The sequence below is a fragment of the Bidens hawaiensis genome, unplaced genomic scaffold (genome assembly GCF_021521415.1).
Source record: "Bidens hawaiensis isolate Kalapana, Puna unplaced genomic scaffold, B.hawaiensis_p1.1 tig00002236_1, whole genome shotgun sequence".
Lineage (NCBI taxonomy): Eukaryota > Viridiplantae > Streptophyta > Magnoliopsida > Asterales > Asteraceae > Bidens > Bidens hawaiensis.
In genome coordinates this window covers 1,959,504-1,982,885 of record NW_027491119.1, presented here as the reverse complement: position 1 = coordinate 1,982,885, position 23,382 = coordinate 1,959,504, and the positions used below count along the sequence as shown (strand labels likewise).

Genomic DNA, 23,382 nt, shown 5'->3' with positions numbered 1-23,382 from the left:
GTCAGGAACCGGTTCCGGGTATGGGTTAGAACCGGTTCCGGGTCGGTTCCACCGGTTCGGTTCCGGAACCGGTTATTTTGTGCACGTCTACTTCTAACAGTTGCCAACTTAAACAAATCCAAATGTACCAAGACCACGGGCGACCATAATTCATGCATCGCCAAACTTAAAGAAAAACAATATGAAACGAAGAACGAATAATATTCATCCATCAAAATAAGTACACAAATATCTATCAAAAATGTCTAGAACCTAATTAATAATTTGCCAAAAAAAATCCCAGTGCTGCTAGTGCATGGTATCAGATATCCCTCCGGCGACCACACCATCATCCACAGGCTTCGGCCCACCACACGATCTTGAAACCGATTCAAACAGTTTCTCAATCTCAGGAGCGCACCTTGTGAAAGATCTGCTCCAGAAATTATACCTCGGATTCTGCTCAATCAATTCATAAACACAACAATTAATCAACATTTATCAATCTGACGTATATAAAACCTGAATCATTAATTACCTTGATAAGCTCAATGAAAGTGATTAGTAGGCCCCACGGGTGTGGTCGGTTAACAATCAACCGCTCCAATAGAACTCTGGTTATCTGTTCTTGAATAGCTTCCTGGTTTGACTCGGAAAACAAGTAAAGAAGGATGAACGAAAAGTAATGTGTGTGGTTGTTGGGATAACGCAGTTGGTTAGCAACCGCGTTTAGAAAGAGGTAACGCCCTTCGGTCTCCAACTCCATTATCAATGTTTGGAAAATATCCAAAGCAGCACCAACCAAGAATATGGCGAGTGATGCATTACTCGCCATTGATTGTCCATGTGGTGTTCTCGCCTGCAACTGCAAGATCGCCTGAAACCATTATTAAGAGTTAGTTAATTAGTTAAACGGTCAGTCAGTCAGTTGGTTAGATACACAGATAGATAAACGCACCTGCATTCCAACATAAAGAACGAGAGAGTTCATCAAAGGCATGTTGTAACGTGTTCCCGCCCGTGCAGCTTCACTTGGTGAAAGAAGCAGTTTTTGCTTCAACTCCGAAAGAAATGAAGTCCCTTGTGGCCTCGTCTGTATAGAAGATAATATTAATATTATTATTCCAGTAATAAACGAGCGCGTTTACATTCAATACTATTTTTACAAATAAAACTGTACCTTGAGATACTCATCCACGTCATTTTTCATCTGCTTGGCTTTTAATGCAGCATCAACCTCTGACAGAATTTGAGGTGATTGACTGATTTCGGCTAACAGATCAATCTGAAACAAAAAAAAAATTACTTAAACTGGATCATGTTTTATATATACCGGGTCAATATATCAAAGTCAAACCTTCAAGTTGGGAGTTGAAGGGTCGGGTAGCCTCATGTTGCGTGGAAACGCGCTAAGTACAATATTTCGCATTTGAATGCAGCTTGGAGGAATAATATCACAGAAACTGAAATGATAATCACAAAGGAACTCGGGGAAATCGTGAAGTAGCACTAAAAGCACTCTCAATGTGCCTTTGTACAGAAAACGAACCTGCAAATAATAATAAGATGATAAAGTCATTTAGGATTAGTGAAATAAGAAGTATTTAGAGAAATAAGATGCGAACCGGCTCGCCAAGTTCAGCATTCCTCAAAAAAGGCTCCATAAACTGGAACAAGTCAACCAGCAAACGTTGAAAATATGGCCACCCCTTTTGACCGTTTCCACTTAATAGTTTTGGCATGAAGCTTTGGTGGCTTACTAGCTCGAGCCATACAAAGCTGAAAAAGAACGTGTTATATCACATGTAAATCATATAAAATGAAGTCGTTAAAATAATAATCCAAAAAAACAGTTACTAACCTGAATGCGGGAACTTTCAGAGGCTGTAGGGCATGAAAGGAAGTTGCTAGAGCTGTTAAAACCTGTAACAGCACAAGGAAATTAATGAAGTGACATAGGTGATAATTAAAGCGTAAATAAGCTGCATAGAGATGTAATTACCTGAAAGTTTGCACCTTCAAAGACGGGATCAAGGGTGTTAAGGTCAAGCAGCCAATCAATGAATAACCTAAAGTAAGGCCTAGGGTTAAATGACGTTTTCTTCTCTTCGGCATCCTTTTGAACGAATCTCACCGTCACCGTTAGCACCTGCATCACAGAATTTAGATTAATATTTTATAGAAATCATATGCCTCTTAAAATCTCAAAAATAAATAAATAAATAAATTTTCAAACCTTTAACAGAAGAGACATCTTGCTTGATCCATGTTCAGTAGCAGAGAACTAACCATACAAAATAGTGAAAAGATGTGTCAAGGCAAAAAATAAATAAATAAAAATAAACACATACAAATAGAAAGTTCAAAATGTCAAACAGTGGGCCCTACCTTCAGTATTGAAAAGACTAGTGATGCATACATATCAATGGCTAGAAAAGATAATGCCTGTGTCTGCTGATGAGATTGGACAGCACCCTCAGAAGATATACAGTGTGATACAGCAATATACTGGTAAAATTTTAAAAGATAAAACACAAAGCTTCCTTAAAAGTGTAATTAAAAATAACCTAAGATTTTAATAAATACCAGAAGACGTCGAAAGAAGCGGTCTGATGTATCATCGGCTTTCAAAAGACCATTTTGTTGAAGTTGAAGAACAAAACGAGCAGTTAACTGATCATTCACACCAGGGAGTTCATATATCTTGTACCATTCAGCAAATAGCAGAGAAACCTGTTCTTGGAAAGCAGCAGGATCTGGTTCAGAAGATTCCAGAACACTGGTTTCATCCTTGCTTGCTACAACATGATTAGCCGCTTTTTTGTCTTTTTGTTGTCTGTTCAAATCATCCTTCCCGGCTGCAGGGTTCCTAGCAACTTCAACAAGTTGTTGAAGCGCCTCGGGAGCATCAGGCGTTGTTGCAAGCTGCATGTGATTTTGTTTCTATCAGAACACATTATTTGATCAAGTAACGATGAACTTAAAGTATATAAGAGTTATATCATACCTTAGCTAATACATCAACAACACTATGAAGTTCAGATATTACTCTCGCGTCACTAGCCACCAGTGTTTGGATGAGAGATATTGCAAATTCAGTTGCCACCTCTGCTTATCATATAAACATTAGTTTTCTTTTTCTGGATGCTAAAGAAATTATAATATAGTTTACACAATTACACATACTGTTTTTCCCGGCATCAAGAAGCTTGGCCAAGTGATTATTGTAATCAGCAAGGTTCAGCAACTCTCTGCGAACTAAGCCAACGGTAATATCCTTGTTAAATTTCCTTTCATCATCAGAATATATTACCTGCGAGAACACATTGGGAGCAAATTAGTAAAGAAATTAGAAATCCACTGAAATATAAACCATTGTAGCAAATGAATGAAGAAAAAGAACAAAACATACCCAACTAGTTAGTTGATTAAACACAAGCTTGCTGACATCACGAATGGCAGCTAACATGGCAAGGTGAGCACCGACATGAGAGGTGTTTGCTGCGTTTTCATATAAACCTTGAAAGACCTATGGCAAAGGTTCAATTCAATGCAATGTTAAGATCGGTTAGCTAACAAAAGTATGCTTTAAAATAGCGGTAATGAATGTAACACTATAACTACCTTCTGAGCCACAGCCAATGCAGCCTCGTCCCGACTAATACATCTAAGGATCACCCCGGGTACCTCCCCAACAATTGCCTAAAAACAATTTCAAATTCATATGTATTAGATATATAATATCTTTAACGGTGATTGAGAAGAAACATTACCTGAATTTCAGCTTCTTTCGCTTCCTTTGCTACCAAAGATTCCAACTGAAAGAAAATTTGATAGATTTGGTCAGTGGTAAAATCTATTAAGAATATTATTAAAGTAAACAAGACTACAGAGAACAAGAAGTTAACCTCCTCTGAGATGAACTGATACTTATCAACTGCATCTTTAGTAGTCAATGCAGTGGATGTACTTATAATGCGATCTGAAGCTAAAGGTGAAGGTGAAGGCAAAGGCTGTGCAAATACACTCGGGTCCTATCAATTATTAAAAACCACATTAACCAATACAAACTCAAAATCTTAAACTCCTGATATTATTAACAAAATACTGACTTTGGGGACACTAGAAGCTTCTGGAATGTGTGGTTCAGGAGCTGATACTGAAGAAAACGAAGACAGAGCCGCTTCATTCTCAAAGTTGTGCAAACCCATACCAACACCCATTGAGCAATGTACCGATGAACCACTAAAATAAAAAAATAAAAAAAAACATATATATAAATTAAAAATGTCAATACAACGTGAGTATATAAAAGGGAAACCTTCAAGTCCATCAACAAATCATACCTAAGAAGTTTTACTGAAGTAGGCTCCATATCTTCAGCATCCAACGACTGTGCTACATTGATACCAGATGAGAAGATATCAAGGTTCATCTGACCCGAAACAGAACCTGACCCGTAACCCCGGTGTAGAGCACCACTGGGTGGACCTGACGGGCCAAGTGGTACAGCATTAGAATTCTGGTTAGACTGATTCTGCCACGGTAACCGAACAAAGTCCTGCGCCAAAAAACGACATATAATTAATATCAACCTTATACTGAATGATAAATCAATGATGGAAATAGATGGTACCTCGTAAACCCGTTGTTGAGAATGGGATAATCTGCCGGGTTTAGGGCGCAGGGCTTCTGGTAGCACACCTACATGACCTTGTGTATACAGGCTTGTATCATAATAGGGTCCTTCTCTGTGCTTTCTTCTTATTGAAAGTTGAGGTGCAAGTTCACTATCTATTGTTTGTACAGCCTGTATGCAACAAAATACATATATCAATAAGTACGCTAAAATGAAGACTGTAATTAGATATATCACAAATCTAACCTTTTCAGTAGCAGCCTGTTCGATTAGCGCACAGCCCAAGTCGAGGTTATCATTAGTAACAAGCTGAACCGCATGTTCAAGCAGTTCAGTTGCAACATTCAAATTCAGAGCCTGAAGATTGTTTCTTAGCTGACTTGATATTGAACCACGAAGTGGTTCCTGATAACAGAAATAAGATCAAGGTCAGTATCAACCACAGAGTAAGATAATTAAAACAGTGTGATAAGACAAATCTAACCTTGCATGTGACATGAGCTAGACTTCCAGCTAAACTTGCAACCATCAGGTGAGCTGCACTATGTATACGACTCTCATCTGACTCCATTGCATAGTCCTGCCATTGTATGCAAAAGTGTAAACATATTTGAAGTATGAATTTAATAACATTAACACACAGTAAGAATGGGCCAGTGCAAGGTTACCTTTAAGACTAGTTCTTTTGTTGTTTGAGTTGCTATTGACACACTACGCTGAACAATGCTAGAAACTATTTCTTTGATAGCCAGTTCCATCGTATATCCAAGCACACTGTTAAAAAAACAAATAATGAACTTCTAGTTTGCTTCTGTAAATAGTTCTATTTATTAGATATGATTATATTACCGCTGGAAGGGCACATGCAAACCGAGAGCTTGGAGTTTAGGGTTGATAATAACTTCTTGATCCATACTTGACAATGGTAGCTGCAAAGACAACCAGCATTTAGGTGGAGATTATACAAGACAAATATATAAGAAATAGATTGTAAGACATATACAAACCTGACCAACTGAAAAGGGCAATTGTGCTTGTAAAAGCCCTTGAGCAGATGGAAGCTTATCAGATAAGCCTAAAGCTGCCATCTTTTCATCTTCACTTAAAGTAACAGGAGGGAGATGGTGAGGAGCAGCATACTACACATCAAAATATAAGATAGATAAAAAGTTTTAATGTGTTTTGAGAAACATATAAAGACTACAAAAAAATTATAACCTGGGATAATATGCGTGAATGACCACCGGAATGAGTAGAACTACCAACTTCAACTGGTAACTCGACTTGATTTATAGATAATATATTAGATTTCACTTCTCCGGCCATTGGTTGCTGAGCTGTCCCGACATCCTTGGTAGAAAAATCAGGGTTTCCTTCAATTTCCCTCACTTTGTCAATAAGATGAGATGATGGATTTACTTCCTTCAAGTCCACATTTAGATTCTTGAACAATACCTGAAACACCACAACAAATAGAGAATAAAGTTTGCATACAAAGCACACATAAATACATACATATGTGTGTCTACATACCTCAATTTCAAACTTGAGATTCATTTTGAGATTAGGCATTGCATAGATTTCAGCAAGTAATGCAAGAACTCCCATGGTCCAAGGATTAGGCAGTTGATATGCTAGGCTGTTTGAACATGACTCTAAAATCTACATCATCAAAAAAATAATTTAATATCTCACCATCATTTAATCAGGGGAAACAAAAAGATAACCATAAAGTATAAACAATCAACGTGTACCTTGGAGGTAAATGGAATCACTGCAATCATCAAACCCTTTTCATATGCCTAAAATATTAGAAGTATACTTAGTCAGATACACTTAAAACAATGAAGGCATTAGTGAGGATTAAACATGAAAGTTTTTGTATAGGAACCTCAATAACTAAAGCCGTTGGATCAATCTGATTAGCACGCAAAACATGGTTTCTACCGATAGTGATCTTTCCCAACCAACCTCCAAGATTCTTCAGCAACGAACGTTCTTCTGAACTAGATTTTATAAGTTCAGACCCTAGAAGAACCTGTTGCATTACCATATAATATTTAGGAACACAACAAATGTGGAATAAAGCAATGACAACCACCAGATAATAATGTAGTAAATTAGACCTTGCAATTCTCATAGGTGGCTTGAACAATCTCTTTGTTCAGACGTTTTGAGTTGGCTTTCTCAAGAAACTTCAAGTACAAGTCATGAAAATTTGGTTCTATACTCGCTCTGTCAACAAGATCAGTTTAACTTTAGTTTGAATGTTTTCACAGATTTACCAAACTTATCACCAAAAGATGGACTCAGTTAGTGATGTAGATTCTCACCTTTTCATGACCATGTACTGAGCAAACCAAGCATAGTACTGTTCTTTTAAAACTTCTGTGAAATCTTTTGCTTTAGCTTCAATGTTGGCAGCTGATAAATTATTAATAATAAAAGAAATCTTATCCTGAATTTCAGATGGTGGGGCCTGTATGGAAAATTCATAATCTATTAGATATGTACATAAACCAAGATGATACAGAAAAAATAAATGTACTTGTCACAAGTCAACCCTATCTTTTACAAAATTGTTTATAAAGGGAAAAACGCTCTTGCAAATTGACCATTTAAATTCATCTTAATATAAGCAATACCTCGATAGGAGTTTCTCTACGTTCAGCAGCAGCAACAAGTGTTTCAATATTTAGCGCAGAACCAAACCCTGAATTACATACCATATGTCAATACACCACAAAAAGACCTACATGAATGTGACGATAAAAGATTTGAGAAAAGTTGAAAGCTTACTTGCAGAAGTAACAGCTCGAGAAGGACGAGTAAAAGCAGGAGTTGAAGCCAATGCTGCTGAAGAACTAACTACACTATGTGGCTGCATTTAACCATCAAAAAATGATCATAAAAGAAAACCGAGTGAAACAACCATCTTGTATAGATAAAATTACAGCGTGGTGGTTACCTTAGGAATATTAACAGGATCATTCGGTGGAGCAACTGAAGCTTGTCCTGTGGTAGTTAAGTTAGACTTCATATAGGAGGAAGCTAAAGAGGCTCTATTTCTTTCATCTAAATAACTCTGGTTCCTCTGCTGAAGCTGAATTGGAGAAGATATTTGTGAGCCAAGTTGTGTACCACCAGATCCTATTAACGGGAAAGATGAACCCGACACCTACAAGAAAAACAAATTTGTAAAAACTTCATAACTCATTATTTGGTGTGAACATAAACATATACCTCAACATTGGGTTGTTGATGTTGGTCAGCAGCAGGATTGTAGGCTGCCGCATCTGGATCTGGATGACCTGATGAGTTTCTAGCAAGAGCCCTTTCAATGAAAGCAACAAGCTCGGGATGGGTCCCACGTAGATGTGATATTTGTAAGATGTGCTGACAGTACTGTGGCCATTCAATCAGACGGTCCAGAAACTTCTCCAAAGCCTTTGTACCAAAACCAAACATCTGCATACAACATTTTTCAACATTATTTAAAAAAAAATGTTTTTGTAGTTTAAAGCATAGAAAAATCATCACTTATCACCAGAAATTAATACTAACTTTGGAATCCGCAGGCTTACGCAAGGCATCCAACACAGCTCGTAAGGCAATACCAAGTGTCAAGTGTGTCACCAGTTGATTCTTAATAAGCAAACCTGCAATTTTCAAGTTTAGAAAGATACCAAAAAGACAACAATATTCGTTATATCAACTTGATATATCAAATACTAACTTACCAAAGAGAGCAGCAGCGATTCTAAGTTGTCTGTCAGGGTATTTAATGAAAAACTTGTATTCTTCAAACAGATTCGCGATCATGCACTCAAATATGGATTGTTCTCTGAGAGATTAATTACAATTTAATAAAAAGAGATAGCAAATGGTATTGACAATATACAGATGTAAAATGAAACAAGGTGAACCTTCTTTCAGAAGAATCCTTGAATCGGGCTAGCATTTGAATCATTGCATCAACCGACAACTGAGCAGAAAACATTTGATGGAAATAAGAGTTGGCCTCTGTCTCTATATCATCTGCATATACTTCAGATGTTGATGAATCAGGACCACCATTGTTCCTCATCCTTGAATTGTTGTTTGTAAGCTTCAAATTTAATCTTTCCATTTCCTTAGAAAGTTGGTTAGATGAGAGCAAGTCTGTATGTGCTTGAAGAACCTAAAGCAAAACAGAACAAAAACTTTAGCAATATGTAAGAATAATGAAATTTGAAAAAACTACAAAACCTTTGTGAACACGGGAGTTGTCTCCATATACAAACTCCAGATGTTTCCGGAATTATGTAATCGATTTGAGGATTCCTGAGCATTATATTCCACCTCCTTCAAGAATCGAAGACACTCCTACAAAGGTAACAAATTTATACATCAATATAATCTAAAATCTCAACTAACAATGCATGACAGTATTATCTCAAATCTCAACTAACAATGCATGACAGTATGATGATGAAAGTATCATTTACCTCAAAGAAAGTGTCTTTGTAAGTACTTAGATTTGAGCTCAGCCACTTCTCCAGATCTACAAGATCTTTCCTAGAAGCCAAAGCAGCCAGCCTGATACCAAAAAACATAGGTACCATATCCAATACAGGAGATGTAATCTGTAACAGAAAAAAAAATGATATTTATAAATGGTTGAATTCAAAATCAGAAGTTAGAAAGAAGAAAAAAAAGAAAAGAATAGATTAAAACTAGATTTTAACCTTTAACTCCTGGCACAAATCCAAGACCCTTATGATGTTATCTGGATCAATGTTTATTGCATCATTTAAAGCTCTCAACAAATAGGGTGGGTTAACACGCCAAAGATTAAGCAAAATGCCACCAGCAGACGCGTCCTTTAGCATCACATGAACAACAGCCAAAGAAACCTCATGTTGAAGGAAATTATATGGTGTCTGCATATTTTGAAGCTGTGTAAAATCAACCAAAAAAACTAATAGAGAAGCAGATATATAATAAACTACTCAACAAATGTGAAAGGACAATACATTAACATGGGCCATTCCGAATAGCAACACTTCAGAGAATTGTTCAAGAGGATATTCAAGCAGCGATCGAACAGATTTCGCAAGGCCTCTCTCTGCTAGCTGGCACAGGACCTCCAAAAGGTCAAGGCATAGCCATGCATGATTTTCATGACCAGATTGCAACTTCTGACTATAGACTGCGTCAACATTTGCCTTCAAGAAAACATAAAATGTAAATATTTGGATCCATCATTCATAATATATGTAATAATCATGGACACACACAAATGTCAGTACCAATTGTCTTTTGCAGTGTGCAAACGTGAATAGTTCAGGTGGCGCAGAAACAGCATACTTGAGAAAAGACAGTTGTCCTTCAGTGTTTCTCCAAACATTGCCACAAACAGCAGCCAATGGAAACAGATCCTACAATGTCGTCAGTAAAAATAAACTTCAACTCTATAAGTCTATATTAGATGGATAAGAAACTACAGGAAACAAAGATAAAAACCTGTGATGCATATTTGTAACAAGAAATCAGTAGTGAAAATGCTGCCTCATCTGGAACATAAAAACCTTCATGATCAAGGTTTTCAGCCACAGTGGTCCAGTTGATTCCAGGAGCCTGCAATTTTTTTTCATATTAGTATTAGTATATGCGTGAAATACATCAGCCAAATTGATTAAAAACAGAAACTAAAATACTGGAACTAACAAGCTGCTTAATTGATTCAATAAGGACATCAGTGTTCCAAAAGTTCGGCGAGGACATATCAGACAGATTCCCTCTACCAAGAGCAGAATAAAATGTGTAAAACGCATTTTCATGGTCCTGAAAGCTGGCATCAGATCGGATAACTGTCCCGAGTATCCTAGCGACAGTTACTTCGGTTAGAGGTGAGAAAGAAGATAACAAATCTTTGCATAGTGACACGTCTAGTGTGCACTTATAACCCAATTCTTTCAGCATATCAGCCATGTTCATCTCCCTCTCCATTTCTGCTAGGATAGCATCAAATTCATTCTCATTGCCTTCATTCAGAAAATCCAAATTCCTGAAATTTTCAAATAATAAAATGATAAATAAGAAATGAATTATTTACAATAGAATAAACAACAAAAATAATATACCACCTCAATAGCTTAGAGTCTTGTAGTTCTTCTGATAGAAAAGGAGCTAAAATAAACTCTGAATCCTCATCAAACTGAACCAGAGATAACAACTGCATAAACGAGTCCACATGTTTAGAAAGGACTTCAGACTTATTAAGAAACAGCAATACATCCTGAACAAAGTCAGCAGTCTTCAAAGAGACATTGGTAGCACATAATTCCTCAATCTGCCTCATACAAAAATTTCTTCCTGCAAACAGCAATATAATTATCATATGGCCATAAACATAAAACATTGAGAAAGGTACAGATTACAGAACCATAAAAAAAGCTTACCAGCCATTCTGATGTCATTATTCTCTGAATCCGTCAAAGCAAGACCAAATCCAAGTTTCTCATATGCCGATAATTGTAGAGCAGCAGAAAAATTATCCAGAAATTCCTCAGTGATTACTTCTGGCCTTACTGACATTGAGAATACAGTACTAAACTGCGGCTTTTCCAACAACTTTCTAAAAATTGAAGCAAGTACAGGCTCCAGAAGAGTACTTTTCAAGTCTTTTTCAAGCACATTAAAGTGGTGCAAGCAGGTCTCCAAAAGCAGAATGTTTCCCTCAGTTCCATAGTCAACAAACTGCTCAAAATGCCACAATGTCAACAAGGATAACCCCTTAAATGTGTACAGTTACATCATCTATACTAATATAATATAATACATTTTTACTCTATATTTAAGAGTTTAAAGAAGCACAATTGTCTTCTATGAATTTGACTATCTTAATTATCTTCTACACACACATGCCATTTATGTGATTAAATACAAAAAAAACGTAACTGAATAATATTGATTATAAATACCATAAATTAGTCTAACTACAACTTCAACTTTGTAGTTATTACTTAATTTTATGAATACTTATTAAACCTTCAAACCTATATAATACTTCACCAGTGTCTGTGTTAGTGTGTTGTATTCCCTGCCACATAACACGGGCACCCCTCTACTCTAAATGAGGCATTAACTAACAAGTATGAACTTTTAGCTAATCTTTAATGCAGAAAAATATCATAAATAGGTTGTCACGGTGGAATACCGGTAATTTTAATATCATGCACAACTTATATATATAGCAATTTAACACTAACAATTCAGTATACTCTCCTAACTCCCACCATTAACAAATTAATCTTTTGCAACTTACAAAACACTAACAACTGTAGCAAGTAGGAACTAATTAAAACTTAAAACACTAAAACACTAAAAATTGGCAACTAAAGCTTAAAACTGATATCGAGAAAATCGGTGATATATCGGTCAAACACCAGCCAATATCGCGATATCGGTACCGATATTATGCTAGAGGTCCGATAACCACTATAGCATCGATATCAACTGCATAGCTTTAAAAACAAAGTATGAACTGATCAAAACTTAAAACACTAGCATTAAACACTAAAAATTGGCAATTAAGACTTTAAAAACTGACATGGATTATCGGTGCTATATCGATCAAACACCGGTCAATATCGCAATATCTGTACCGACATTATGCTAGAGGTCCAATAACCGCTATAGCATCGATATCAACTGCATAGCTTTAAAGAAGGAACTGATTAAAACTTAAATCACTAGCATTAAACACTAAAAATTGACAACTAAGACTTAAAAAACTGACATCAAGAAAATCGGTGATATATCGGTCAAACACCGGTCAATATCGCAATATCTGTACTGATATTATGCTAGAGGTCCGATAACTGCAACAGCATCGATATCAACTGCATAGCTTTAAAGTAGGAACCAATTAACACTTAAATCACTAACATTAAACACTAAAAATTGACAATTAGGACGTAAAAAAACTAATATCGAGAAAATCAGCGATATATCGTCAAGGTCGATATCGCGATATTATATGTACCGATCTCTGATCGACATTTTGACCGGTCCAATAACCTCAATAGCACCGATATCATCGATATCGACTGCATAGCTTTAATGTATTATTGTTCTTCTGATCAAATAACAGTATTCGTGGAGCAAATACATGCCTCATTAAACGTGAGCTAATTAAACACCTAGGGTTTGATGATAGATACCGATATCAATTCCAATTACAATCACGTCAGCTAATTAAACACCTAGGATTTGAGCTATCAGCTAGATCGATCAACAGAACACAAACAGATACAAAAACAATTGAATCTAATAACATAAGGTGCGTAATTAACCTGAGTGAGTTCGCGAAAAACGGAATCGGAATTGGATTCGTTGAGGCTCTCGAGCAACAGCCGGATTTCAGTCGAGAATCGTTGCGCCAATGGAATCATTGTGAGAAATCAGTTAATCGATTGATTGCTTGCAGAACTAGGTTTCGAAATAAAACAGAGCGAGGGAAATTTGGGGATTTTATACGAGTAGAAGAAGAAGAAGATAATAATAATAATAATAATAATAATGATAATAATATTTATTATTATATTATTATAGATTGGATTCGGGCTTGATAAATAAGTAATACGTCGTTTAAACTTATCTGTAACGGATTTGCGCGGGTTGTGTTGCGGCTTTCGTGGCTTTATTGAGATTATATTTAGACATATCGTGTTTGGAATTTGTTAATTATATTATAACTGGTCCGTGCCCTGCTTGCGGTGCGCGCATATAATATATATATGTGTGAACCCTCGGGTGGGCAAAAGTAAAATTGCACTAATTTTGACGTTATTTTACTAATTTTGTAAAAATAACGTTAAAAGTGATGGAAGGTTAATCAGGCATCATGTGGTGGCGTTGATAGCCGAAAGACAAGGGTACATGCACCAATCAACCGGCGTCCCGATGATTGAGTGTTATGTGCCTTATGTAATATGTCCAAGGCTTGATGCAAAACTACTATCGAGCCGGGGGTCTCACCGGAAGCAGCCTCTCTATCCCCATGGGGTAGAGGTAAGGCTGTCTACATCTTACCCTCCTCAGACCCTACCATAGCTTTGCTATTGGTGGGATATACTGAGTACGATGATGATGATGATGATGATATTATAACTGGTCCGAGACTATATAATTGTCGTTAGCAATTTAATTTTGAGATTACAAGGAGTCGTTAGAAGACCGTGAAGAGTTTCCGAGCTTTGTGTTGTCTTTTCAATGGTAAACTAGATTTGATTTAAGAATTTACTTTCAAGTAGTGATAACTATGTATTGTATAATGGTTTGATTGTTTCAACTTGAATAATTACTTTTTTTTATATTTTTTATATAGTTAAAAGTTTTATAAACAAGTTAAAAAAAGATCAATTACTAGGTAAACTTTTAATGTGTATGAAATCGTCATGTTATACGTTCTATACAAAACGCGAAAAGGAATGAAGTCGGTTGAACCCGTCACCACCAATGTAACTTTGCCAATGTCCCCCACGACCTACCCCGCTGCCATTGCTGCTATCACTCCACCTGCCACCGCTACCACCACTCCACTTGCCATCGTTGCCACTCTAGTTGACGTCAGGGAAATAACGGCAATCGGTGCAGGCTCTCGAGGTGCTAGTGGTTGTGAGAATATATAATCTAAGTCACAGTATTGTTATATGAAGAAGTTGTAAGTATCGTTATTCTTGCAGTAAAATAGGCTCTGTATATTCTTTTCACATGCTGAAACACTAGCATTCACAAAGACTATGAGAAAATAAAAACAAATTTACAATTTATAGTTCAAGACTCCATATATCAATAATTGGTTCTACAACATCTAAGAAGCCATCATGCACACCACAAGCATATGCATTGCGTCCCCAAGAGGTGCCCCAAGAGCTCTTTATTTCAACACTATAGTCTGTTGGATTGGGACCATCGATCGTTGTATACATTCCAATTATCGGGTCCAAAAGGTTGTAGCCAATCTTTATTAAGGTAGCAATCCCAAAACTAGTCGTATTTCCTCCAACGATAAGGATCTTCTTTACTTGTTGTGGCCGCTAATTTGTTTTCCTTGAAAGAGCATAAAGGGTGGAAATATGCAACAATAGGAAAATAGTTGTCACCAAGACAAAAATTCCTTTTCAAGAAATTTATAACCCTATAAACGGGGTAGTGACGCAACTTGTTGCCTAGTTAGATGCCACTGTTTTGTTATTTTTTCACATGAATATGTATGAAACCATAATAACAAATGAGAGGAAAGTTCATTTTAGCCCATATCTTGAACCCTTATGGATAGCTTTTATGATCATTACTTCACTTATGGATAGCTTTTATGGCCATTATCAGACCATAATAAATGTGCGTCTATCTACAATAGTTATTCTGTTGTTTGATCAGACTTTGAAACAGTCCATAAATGGTTGGACCAAGCAATGATCATATATATCTTATATTCTTATGCCAAATATTTTTATGGACTAGTTTTCTTTATTTGTTTGATCTTTTGGGTATATTTGGTGATGGTTTGAGAAATGTATGATGTAAACATATCACATATGAGTATTCATAGCACATGTATAGCTTACATGTATTGTGTCATGAAGGTGATCTAATCAACTCAACATGGTTTCATGTTTAGTCAGTTGTTTTCCAAAGAATTTGAGTGATTTATGTAATATATATATATATATATATATATATATATATAACCCGAGAACAATCAATCAGCAGCAGATATACAAAATTGAACTTTAAAAAAAATTAAAGTGTAAAACTAGCTGGTTGAGTGTTCTCGGGTTGGCATTTTCGGTCATTTTTACGCATGTAGAACACCTACGTACAAAGAAAGGATACTAACATGTATTTAGGCTTTCAATGGTGGCTATCAATATAATAATTGGTGGGTGATTGTTCACGGCTGACGAAATTGTGCTAACTCCGAATAAAGACCCAGAAATATCTGCTTTCAAGATTACGGGTCCTATAATTTATGTATCAAGAACCTGGATATCATGACGGGAATATAGCATGATGTTGTTGGTGAAGATATAGTATAAATATTACATATAGATTGAGTACATTTAATCGAGTTTGTAACTTCAAGTGCAAATAATGTTAACGAGTTAGTACTTGGTACCAATACACCAAGATGTCCTTCCTACTATTATAATAAACTATTCTACATTTTTATAATAAAGAAAATGCCTAGTGATAAATCATACAACGACCGTAGATGGACACAGTGGCGGATCCAGAAATTTTTTTCAGGTGGTGCCTACTTTTTATATGCTTCATAGAATCGGGTATAAAAAATTCCTGGTCGGTTCGAGGTTCAGGTCGGTTCAATGGTTCGGGCAAAGTTACAAACTATAAAAAACTAACAAACTAACAAATTAAAACTAAAATTTAACAAATAACTTAACAATTAACAACATCAAGAACAATTAAACACTTAACAAATGAATCTAAACTTACTTTTATAGTGATAGGATTCTAGAAGAGTAGCAAGGGTGAGTACGAGGAAGGGAGAGAGACAGCCGCTGTGTAGGTGTGTGTTTTATAAAACACTAAGGGAAAGGTATGTTTGGTATGATTTAATGGAATAGACGACGGAATAGAATGAACGATGGAATGGAATGGGCAAAGGAATGCAATGAATCATCACCATTCTATTTTCATGTTTGATTACCCTAAGAGAATGAAATGAATCATTATTCTGTATTGTTTGGTAGGCATGCAAGAGAAGATGAATGAATGTAATACAATTAATTAAAAATGACAGCTATACCCTTATCTCAAACTAAAGAACACTTATTAATTTTCACTACATTTTATAGCTTACACACTGTGAACATGAATGATCCTTTGTAAATAATAATAATAACTGAGAGCATTTCAGTTTGTAACCTTCTGCTCACATATACATCCAAATCAGAAGGTGATTATGTCCGAAAAAGATGTTTGCGTAATTGATACCAGAGCTTTGTGCTCACTAATTTGTAAATATCAAAAGGTTATTATAATTAACTATCATCACTTTTCACGATCACAGCTAGTCTAGCACTTGTAGTCTAACGCTTGTAGTTTGAATAAGGTGGTTTCTTCCTAATTTATAAGGTGGTTCCTATAATATATTCTATATATCAATACACTATTATTTCGAAACTAATTGGAACCACCCATTTGCAACATGGATCCGCCCCTGGATGGACATATGTATAGAGAAGAAATGCAGAATAAGCGACATACAAACTCGTTATAGGTCCCTTGATGGTTAGATCATGGCCGATTCTTAATTTTGAGCCAAGACCGACCTACACACACGCTATCTTTTAGCATGATCTTCTATGTGTTTCCTAAAATGAGTACGTATATTAATGAAATAAAACCTTAAGAAAACCGTTGCAAACACGCTTGCATTTGCCAAATATTTGGTTTTTAAACCATGAACAACCTTTTTGGACACACCTCATCCGCCTAATGAGCTACCAACATCTAGTTCTTATAGTCGAGTGGATAGCTCGTTACACAACTTTCACCAACCAACCGATCTTGGTCTCCTCTGGGTACCCTAACTGGCGACTGACATTGACAGCAACCCAACACCGATTGTCATTCTCATTTTATTTGGAGGTGTAAGTGATCAATTGGTGGATCCATAGACTCAAATGGTATTTGGTATTTGAATGCGCTCATAATTATATCCATAGGTTGCATTGTTGCAAGGTAGAACCAAAAAAGATTGTTTGGAGGTAGAGGTGCAAAAAAAAAAAGGGTTTCCGGACCCAACCCAATTGTTCCTACCAGAAACAGGATCCAACCCCACCCGTTCGGTGAGTAAGGACCGGATTTTGGGGTTCTCCTCGGACCCGGAAACAATTCCAGCAATACTCAGACAAAACCCGACCCAACCCAGAACCCGATAAAAACCCTGTCAAATACTTGACTATACACGGAACCGGTTCTTATTCGACCCGGTTCTTAACTTTTGTTGACCAGCCAGAAACATGTTCCTATATGGTTATGGTTTATAGAAATACTTTCTATAAATACTGGCTTTGTACAACTCTATTTGGAGGTCTTGAGCCTTCCAACTCCAAGAACATTTTTGGGTCCATTAGATCTGGCCCAAAATTTTTATTTGGTCTAACAAATCTGGGCCGATACTATTAACTATTAAGTTGAGATTGACTTTTCAGAAGCTAAGAGGAAGAAGTAAGAACCTCTTTCACATTCTGTTAATTAAAAAAAAAACATGTATATTGAAAAATATGTCATTCTTGTGCATTACTATTTTTTTGTTAGTCAAATAGGAAAAATATTTAGAAAAGAAAAAATAATTTAATATTAAAATATAGTCACTTAAATTATTAAAAAAAATCTATTTACCCGTATCATTAAATCTGATTTGTAATATGACGATGATATCCTATCCTTCCCATTCTCCTTATACTCCAATCTCCCATATCTTAATGGAAGTTTTAAAGATAAAATATTAATGTCATGAATTCATAAATGCGTATATTCGATATATGATTATTGTTTTGTAAGTACGATCTGAAATTATACAGAGAAATAATATGCGGGCTATTGTTGAAACTCGTCTTTTTGAACCGTTACTCAACCCGATTCACCCAATTTGCCACATATACTACTTGTTTTCTCGTCAGAGGCGGTCCTTTAATTGATATAATAATATAAATTGTTAAATTCAATTCAGTAATAATAATAATAATAATAATAATAATAATAATAATAATAATCATCTACCTATTCTAATAAAGTAAAATAAATAGAGACACTTTTCATGTTTTGGTTAATTCTTACAATTTTTTCCCTCCAAAACTAATATACCCTAATATATGTAATAAATAAATAATTATTCACTTTCCTTTTACACTATATTTATATAATATCTATATATTTTTATAAATATAAATATTAACCTATTATTTTACTATATATTTCAAAATACTTGGTGAATTCCAAAAATCAATAACAAATCATGTTTCTCAAATGAAAATTGTTTTGGGTTTTTATGGAAGTTAAATTTGATTTTATGGGTCAAAAGTTGGTAAATAGATTGTTTGGTACGAGTTAACTACATTTAGGTCAAATTTTGTTACGGGTCAAAAATGAAAATTTTGAGTATTTTTAAAAGTTTGAGAATGCAAAATAGATTTATCGTTAAATTTGTTATGGGTTCAAAGTGTTGACTTTAAAATGTCAAAAGTGTGAAAGTTAGAATTTTAAACATGATTCGGGTTTCAAGTTTATTTTTAAGGGCATTTTTTGAAATAATCAAAAGGTTCGGGATTTGACAAATTGACTATTTTTCCCTCAACTATTAAAACTTAAGAAAAGATTACGAACACTTTCGACATGTCACCCCCATGCCTATCAATGCTTCTAACTTTTATCAAATTTTAAATATTTATGTCAACATTGATTTTTCCTTCAATGGTGATCAGAACGTTGTATGGGAAGCATGTCATGCAAAACTATGCTCAAATGAAACAAAATATTCACAAAATTGAATGGGTTAACATGTTGTTTTTTATGTTGTCATTATGATAAAGTCGATAAGCCCTCTGAAACTTATCAAAATCTTTTTTATGGTGTAGCTCAGAAAAACATAGTTTTTGAAGAACATCTATTGTTACAATTTAATATCCTACTTTCTTTTGATAGGTGGTAAATTGATAAATATATCAATAAAGGTAACCTCTCTTTTGTATTTAGGCTGAGTGGTTAGAACTACTATCGTATGAGAAGTCTTATTTTCGAAATTGGTTCATAACCAAAATTCTTTCAATTATACATATATGACACTGAGAATGAATTTTTCAATAGAAAAAAGCATTCTCGGGGACGATTTTACACGGACATTTTTTTATTAAGTTTATTTAAAAAAACCATTTTGTGATATAAATAAAATCAATTTATGTACACATTGTATAGATACAAGTATAAATGCAATACATTTTTTTTCATATAAACTATGTAATTATTTATTTTACTTATAATTTTATAATTTAAATTATCTCGTGTGTAATAGAGGCACTAAAACTAATAATAATAATAATAATAATAAAAATAAAGAAACGTTCATGAACCGGTAAGAAAGGTGGGTGTTACTATCACACATACGGATGCACGTGCTTACCGGCCCTATCACGTGGGCGTCATCACTTCTAGTAGTTGAACATTTAAGTAACCAAAATTAAAAATAAAAAATTAGGAAAAAAAATCATGTCACATTAATTTATTTAATATTAATCAACAAAAATAGATGATCATCCTTCAGAAGTCATCACCTACAGAAATGAACCCCAAATGTCTCAAAACTATTTTCTAACTGTTGATATCAACACACTTCATAGTTGTTACGATTATGGTGGCCGTACATTTGGTATTCTGACGCCGGTGGCTGTTGTTGTTGTCCAATCATGACCTCTTTTTGCCGGCGTAGCTCCATTACTTTGCGGTGAGAGTTCGAGTGCTGAGTCAGCACAAACGTTGGACTCGCTGCAGGTCTATACTCCGGGACAAGTCTTCCTGACTTGTACCTAACGCCACATGCGTTACACAACGTTTTCGGCCCTAATGGGCCGGTTCTCCACTGTGGCGTCTTCTCAGACGCGCAGTGGGTGCATCGCCTAACTACTTCAACCTCTGACTTTGTATTAGAGGATGAAGACGTCGGCGATGTGTATGACGTCATTGACGCAGCTGTCGTCCAACTAGTGTTGTTTGTAGGCATTCGGGTTCTCTTAGTTCTGGATCGGCTGTGAAACGATGTAGTCTCCGGACGGTAGTTTATCGTTCCGATAATGTTATTCGGTGGAAAATCGCTGAACGAATTGTGAACAAAGTTTGATAGCCATTCCAGCTCTGCCACGTCATTACTCTGCAATGCAACAGTAATATTATGACTCAAGATCTATAAATGTAATTTTCAAAAAACTTAGTTTTATTCTCCAAAAAGATATAGCAGCATAACTTGTTATACTTTATTATATGTTTCCAACTTAAAATGCAAAAATAAAGTGTCAGGTAAAGTATGAGTATCAGTAAAATCAAGTACAAAGTACTTACAGGAACGCACAGACCATCGGTGAAGTCTGTCATGTGGTTGTGGTAGTTGGTAATGATACAGTTATCATTAGTAGTATTACCACTACTACTACTACTACCTCCATACTGGTAATGCGTGGACGATGAGGTAATGTTGTGATGCTGATAAGCCATATCAGTGGCTGAGGTGCATATGAGGTCATTTTGGTCATTAGAAAAGTCAAGCAGCTCATCCACATCAGAGAAATCCTGACCAGGAAACGACATTCCATAAATATCCATCTCTCCGTACGTGATGGCGTCACCAAACAATCACCTTTGGTGACGGCTAACGACGACGGAAGAGGATGAGAAGGAGGAAGAGGATGAAGTGAAAGATAGGTTGGGTGTGTTGATATAGTAAGTAGGTATTGGGAAGAAGTTGGGGACAAGGGAGCAGTGGAACATGGGTAGAGTGACCATGCAATGTGAGGGATCATCTTCTTTCTAGCTTCCATAATATTGCAACTTTTATTTCTTTTAGTGAAATGAGGTATCTTTCTTTTTTTTATTATCTTTTACTTTAAAGTTCAAACCATTTGGTTTCACTTTTAGTACTAAAGAGAACATAATTGTGTTTAATGTTTCTTTTATGTAACTTTAGGTATATTGGATTATCTAAAATCTAGGATCATATTCTTATGTATATTAACATACTTTTTTATATTAACATATACTGATGTGTTTTATTAGTAAAATTTAATAAAATTAAGATTTGAATTCCATTGGGTAATGCTATATATATTTTGGAGTTGGAATTGAAGACTTAGGTTCTTAATTTAAGGTAATGAATGAATTCAACCAAAGTAAATAGAATCATTGGCCACACATTTTCGTCGCATCTACCACCCTTGACCGCCCGTGTCGCACCCACCGGTCACCTGGTTGCCTAGTTTGAAATGCTATATAAATACGTTCCAAAACAATCAAGATTAATAGTGTAATACACGTTAGCTGAGTTTGGCACTGTACTAAACTCATGCAAATCTTATACTAAGAACATAGTCCTTCCTATGGAAAACGAACACCCATGAATTGTAATGTCTAACGCCATGCCAACAAAACCGTCTAATGTGTAATATGGATATGATTCTGTTTAAGTAAACATTAATGTTTTAGAAAAGCAACCATAAGATCTACGAAAGAAAATGTTTAATATAAACGTTTGTAGGCAAATATATATTGTTTTAAAGGAAATAGAATTATAGAAAATCATTTACACTACATGTTTAGAACAAAACTTGTTTGAATCAAAGCAATCAGCTATAAACATATTTGTGGGGCGCCAGAAATCTATTTGAACTTTATTATTAGATATATAACGATGTATATATATATATATATATATTATATACGGATGTAGTTGACCCTTGACACACTTTCGTCACGTTTATTGCGCTGTGATGAACATGAGTGTATTGTATAACCAAACCAAAACTCTTGACAAGAGTCTCTTTATTGGCCAAAACGTTCGAAACCGATCAAAAACTAAATGTCTAAATTACACTCAAATGTTTAACCTAAGTGTTTATTATGAACAAATATAATTAAAAATATTACAAAGACCATCACATATGATATCATTAACGTGTTCAATTTTTAATACACGAGGACGGTGTTGAATTTGATTATGTGAACATGTAAGCAAACCTAGGACGTGAGTGACATCGTTTTCGTTTTAAGATAATAAACAAAAGTTGAATCACGTGACCGACACTAGTGAATCACGTGATGAGTGAAAGATAGGAAGTGATGATCCCAATGAGCATACAAACAAGTCACGTGCACCCTCATGTGCTCACTCGTTAATTACAGCTTTTATTTCTTACATATTATATTTTTTTAATTATCACTAATCCCAATATATTAATTCTCTCTTCACTAGTTACAATGATGTGAGTAGCACAGTTAGCGTTTGCACGGTTCGGTTTGGTTATTAGTCGCAATTAAATTGATCAGTTCAATTAATTCAATTAATTCTTAGGGTTTTGATTCGGTTAACTTTGGTTAAAGCTAAAACTTTTACTTAGATATACACGAAATGAAGTTATACTTTCCAGGTAATAAAGATATAATTAAATGAAATGAGGTATAAGTGCATGAGATGCAATATAAGATATAAAATACATGAAATATGTGTATAAAAGCTAAAATTATATGATAATATGAATTGTTCGGTTGTTCGTATAGCGGTTTGGGTATTTCACAATCAAACCATTTTTTCTGTCTTAAACCAGTTTTAACCCACCCAAACGGGTCTGGATCAGTTTGATTACTTCTATGCTTAAGCCGGTCTCTAAACCGAACCGGTTTTGAATATGCAAAAACTAAACTGGTTCGGTTTATAAAAAGGTTCGGTTTGTAAAAAGAACCGGTTTTGTGCATCTCTGCCTAAAACATTATTTAAAATAATTTGTTTTAGTTTGACTAGTGAAATGCAAATACAATACATCTAACTTAGTAAGATTATTACATGAAATTAAAGTCACCTCATGTCTTTACCCATAAGTTATTTATATGGACCATTAAACAGATTTGTTCAAACTTATGGGCACACATGCATTGGTTGACTCCAAATTCAATGACTTCATGTTCCTCGTTACCATAACTCCAAATTC

General features: G+C 35.2%; 2 protein-coding genes across 2 annotated transcripts; both read right to left on the bottom strand.

Moving 5' to 3' along the window:
- Positions 1-178: 178 nt before the first annotated feature.
- On the bottom strand, positions 179-13,081 carry LOC143612873 (uncharacterized). Its single transcript, XM_077086747.1, has 48 exons — positions 12,958-13,081; positions 11,062-11,359; positions 10,747-10,975; positions 10,328-10,667; positions 10,124-10,237; positions 9,910-10,038; positions 9,634-9,825; positions 9,346-9,540; positions 9,106-9,243; positions 8,867-8,983; positions 8,545-8,798; positions 8,359-8,462; positions 8,183-8,277; positions 7,850-8,086; positions 7,587-7,796; positions 7,418-7,499; positions 7,264-7,331; positions 6,952-7,097; positions 6,745-6,853; positions 6,510-6,656; positions 6,373-6,420; positions 6,152-6,280; positions 5,837-6,073; positions 5,626-5,757; positions 5,468-5,547; positions 5,287-5,392; positions 5,103-5,198; positions 4,865-5,023; positions 4,616-4,789; positions 4,326-4,540; positions 4,092-4,224; positions 3,888-4,013; positions 3,753-3,797; positions 3,604-3,681; positions 3,392-3,508; positions 3,166-3,292; positions 2,987-3,087; positions 2,566-2,904; positions 2,368-2,487; positions 2,216-2,263; positions 1,982-2,128; positions 1,841-1,902; positions 1,605-1,758; positions 1,337-1,528; positions 1,160-1,264; positions 938-1,072; positions 518-856; positions 179-438 (listed from the first exon to the last, which is right to left on the bottom strand). The coding sequence occupies exons 1-48, from the start codon at positions 13,054-13,056 to the stop codon at positions 289-291; spliced, it is 7,197 nt and encodes a 2,398-aa protein (XP_076942862.1). The 5' UTR covers positions 13,057-13,081; the 3' UTR covers positions 179-288.
- A 6,893-nt stretch (positions 13,082-19,974) lies between these two features.
- Positions 19,975-21,034, bottom strand: LOC143612179 (GATA transcription factor 4-like). The gene is made up of 2 exons (XM_077086223.1): positions 20,747-21,034; positions 19,975-20,558 (listed from the first exon to the last, which is right to left on the bottom strand). The coding sequence occupies exons 1-2, from the start codon at positions 21,005-21,007 to the stop codon at positions 20,016-20,018; spliced, it is 804 nt and encodes a 267-aa protein (XP_076942338.1). The 5' UTR covers positions 21,008-21,034; the 3' UTR covers positions 19,975-20,015.
- Between the last annotated feature and the right edge of the window lie 2,348 nt (positions 21,035-23,382).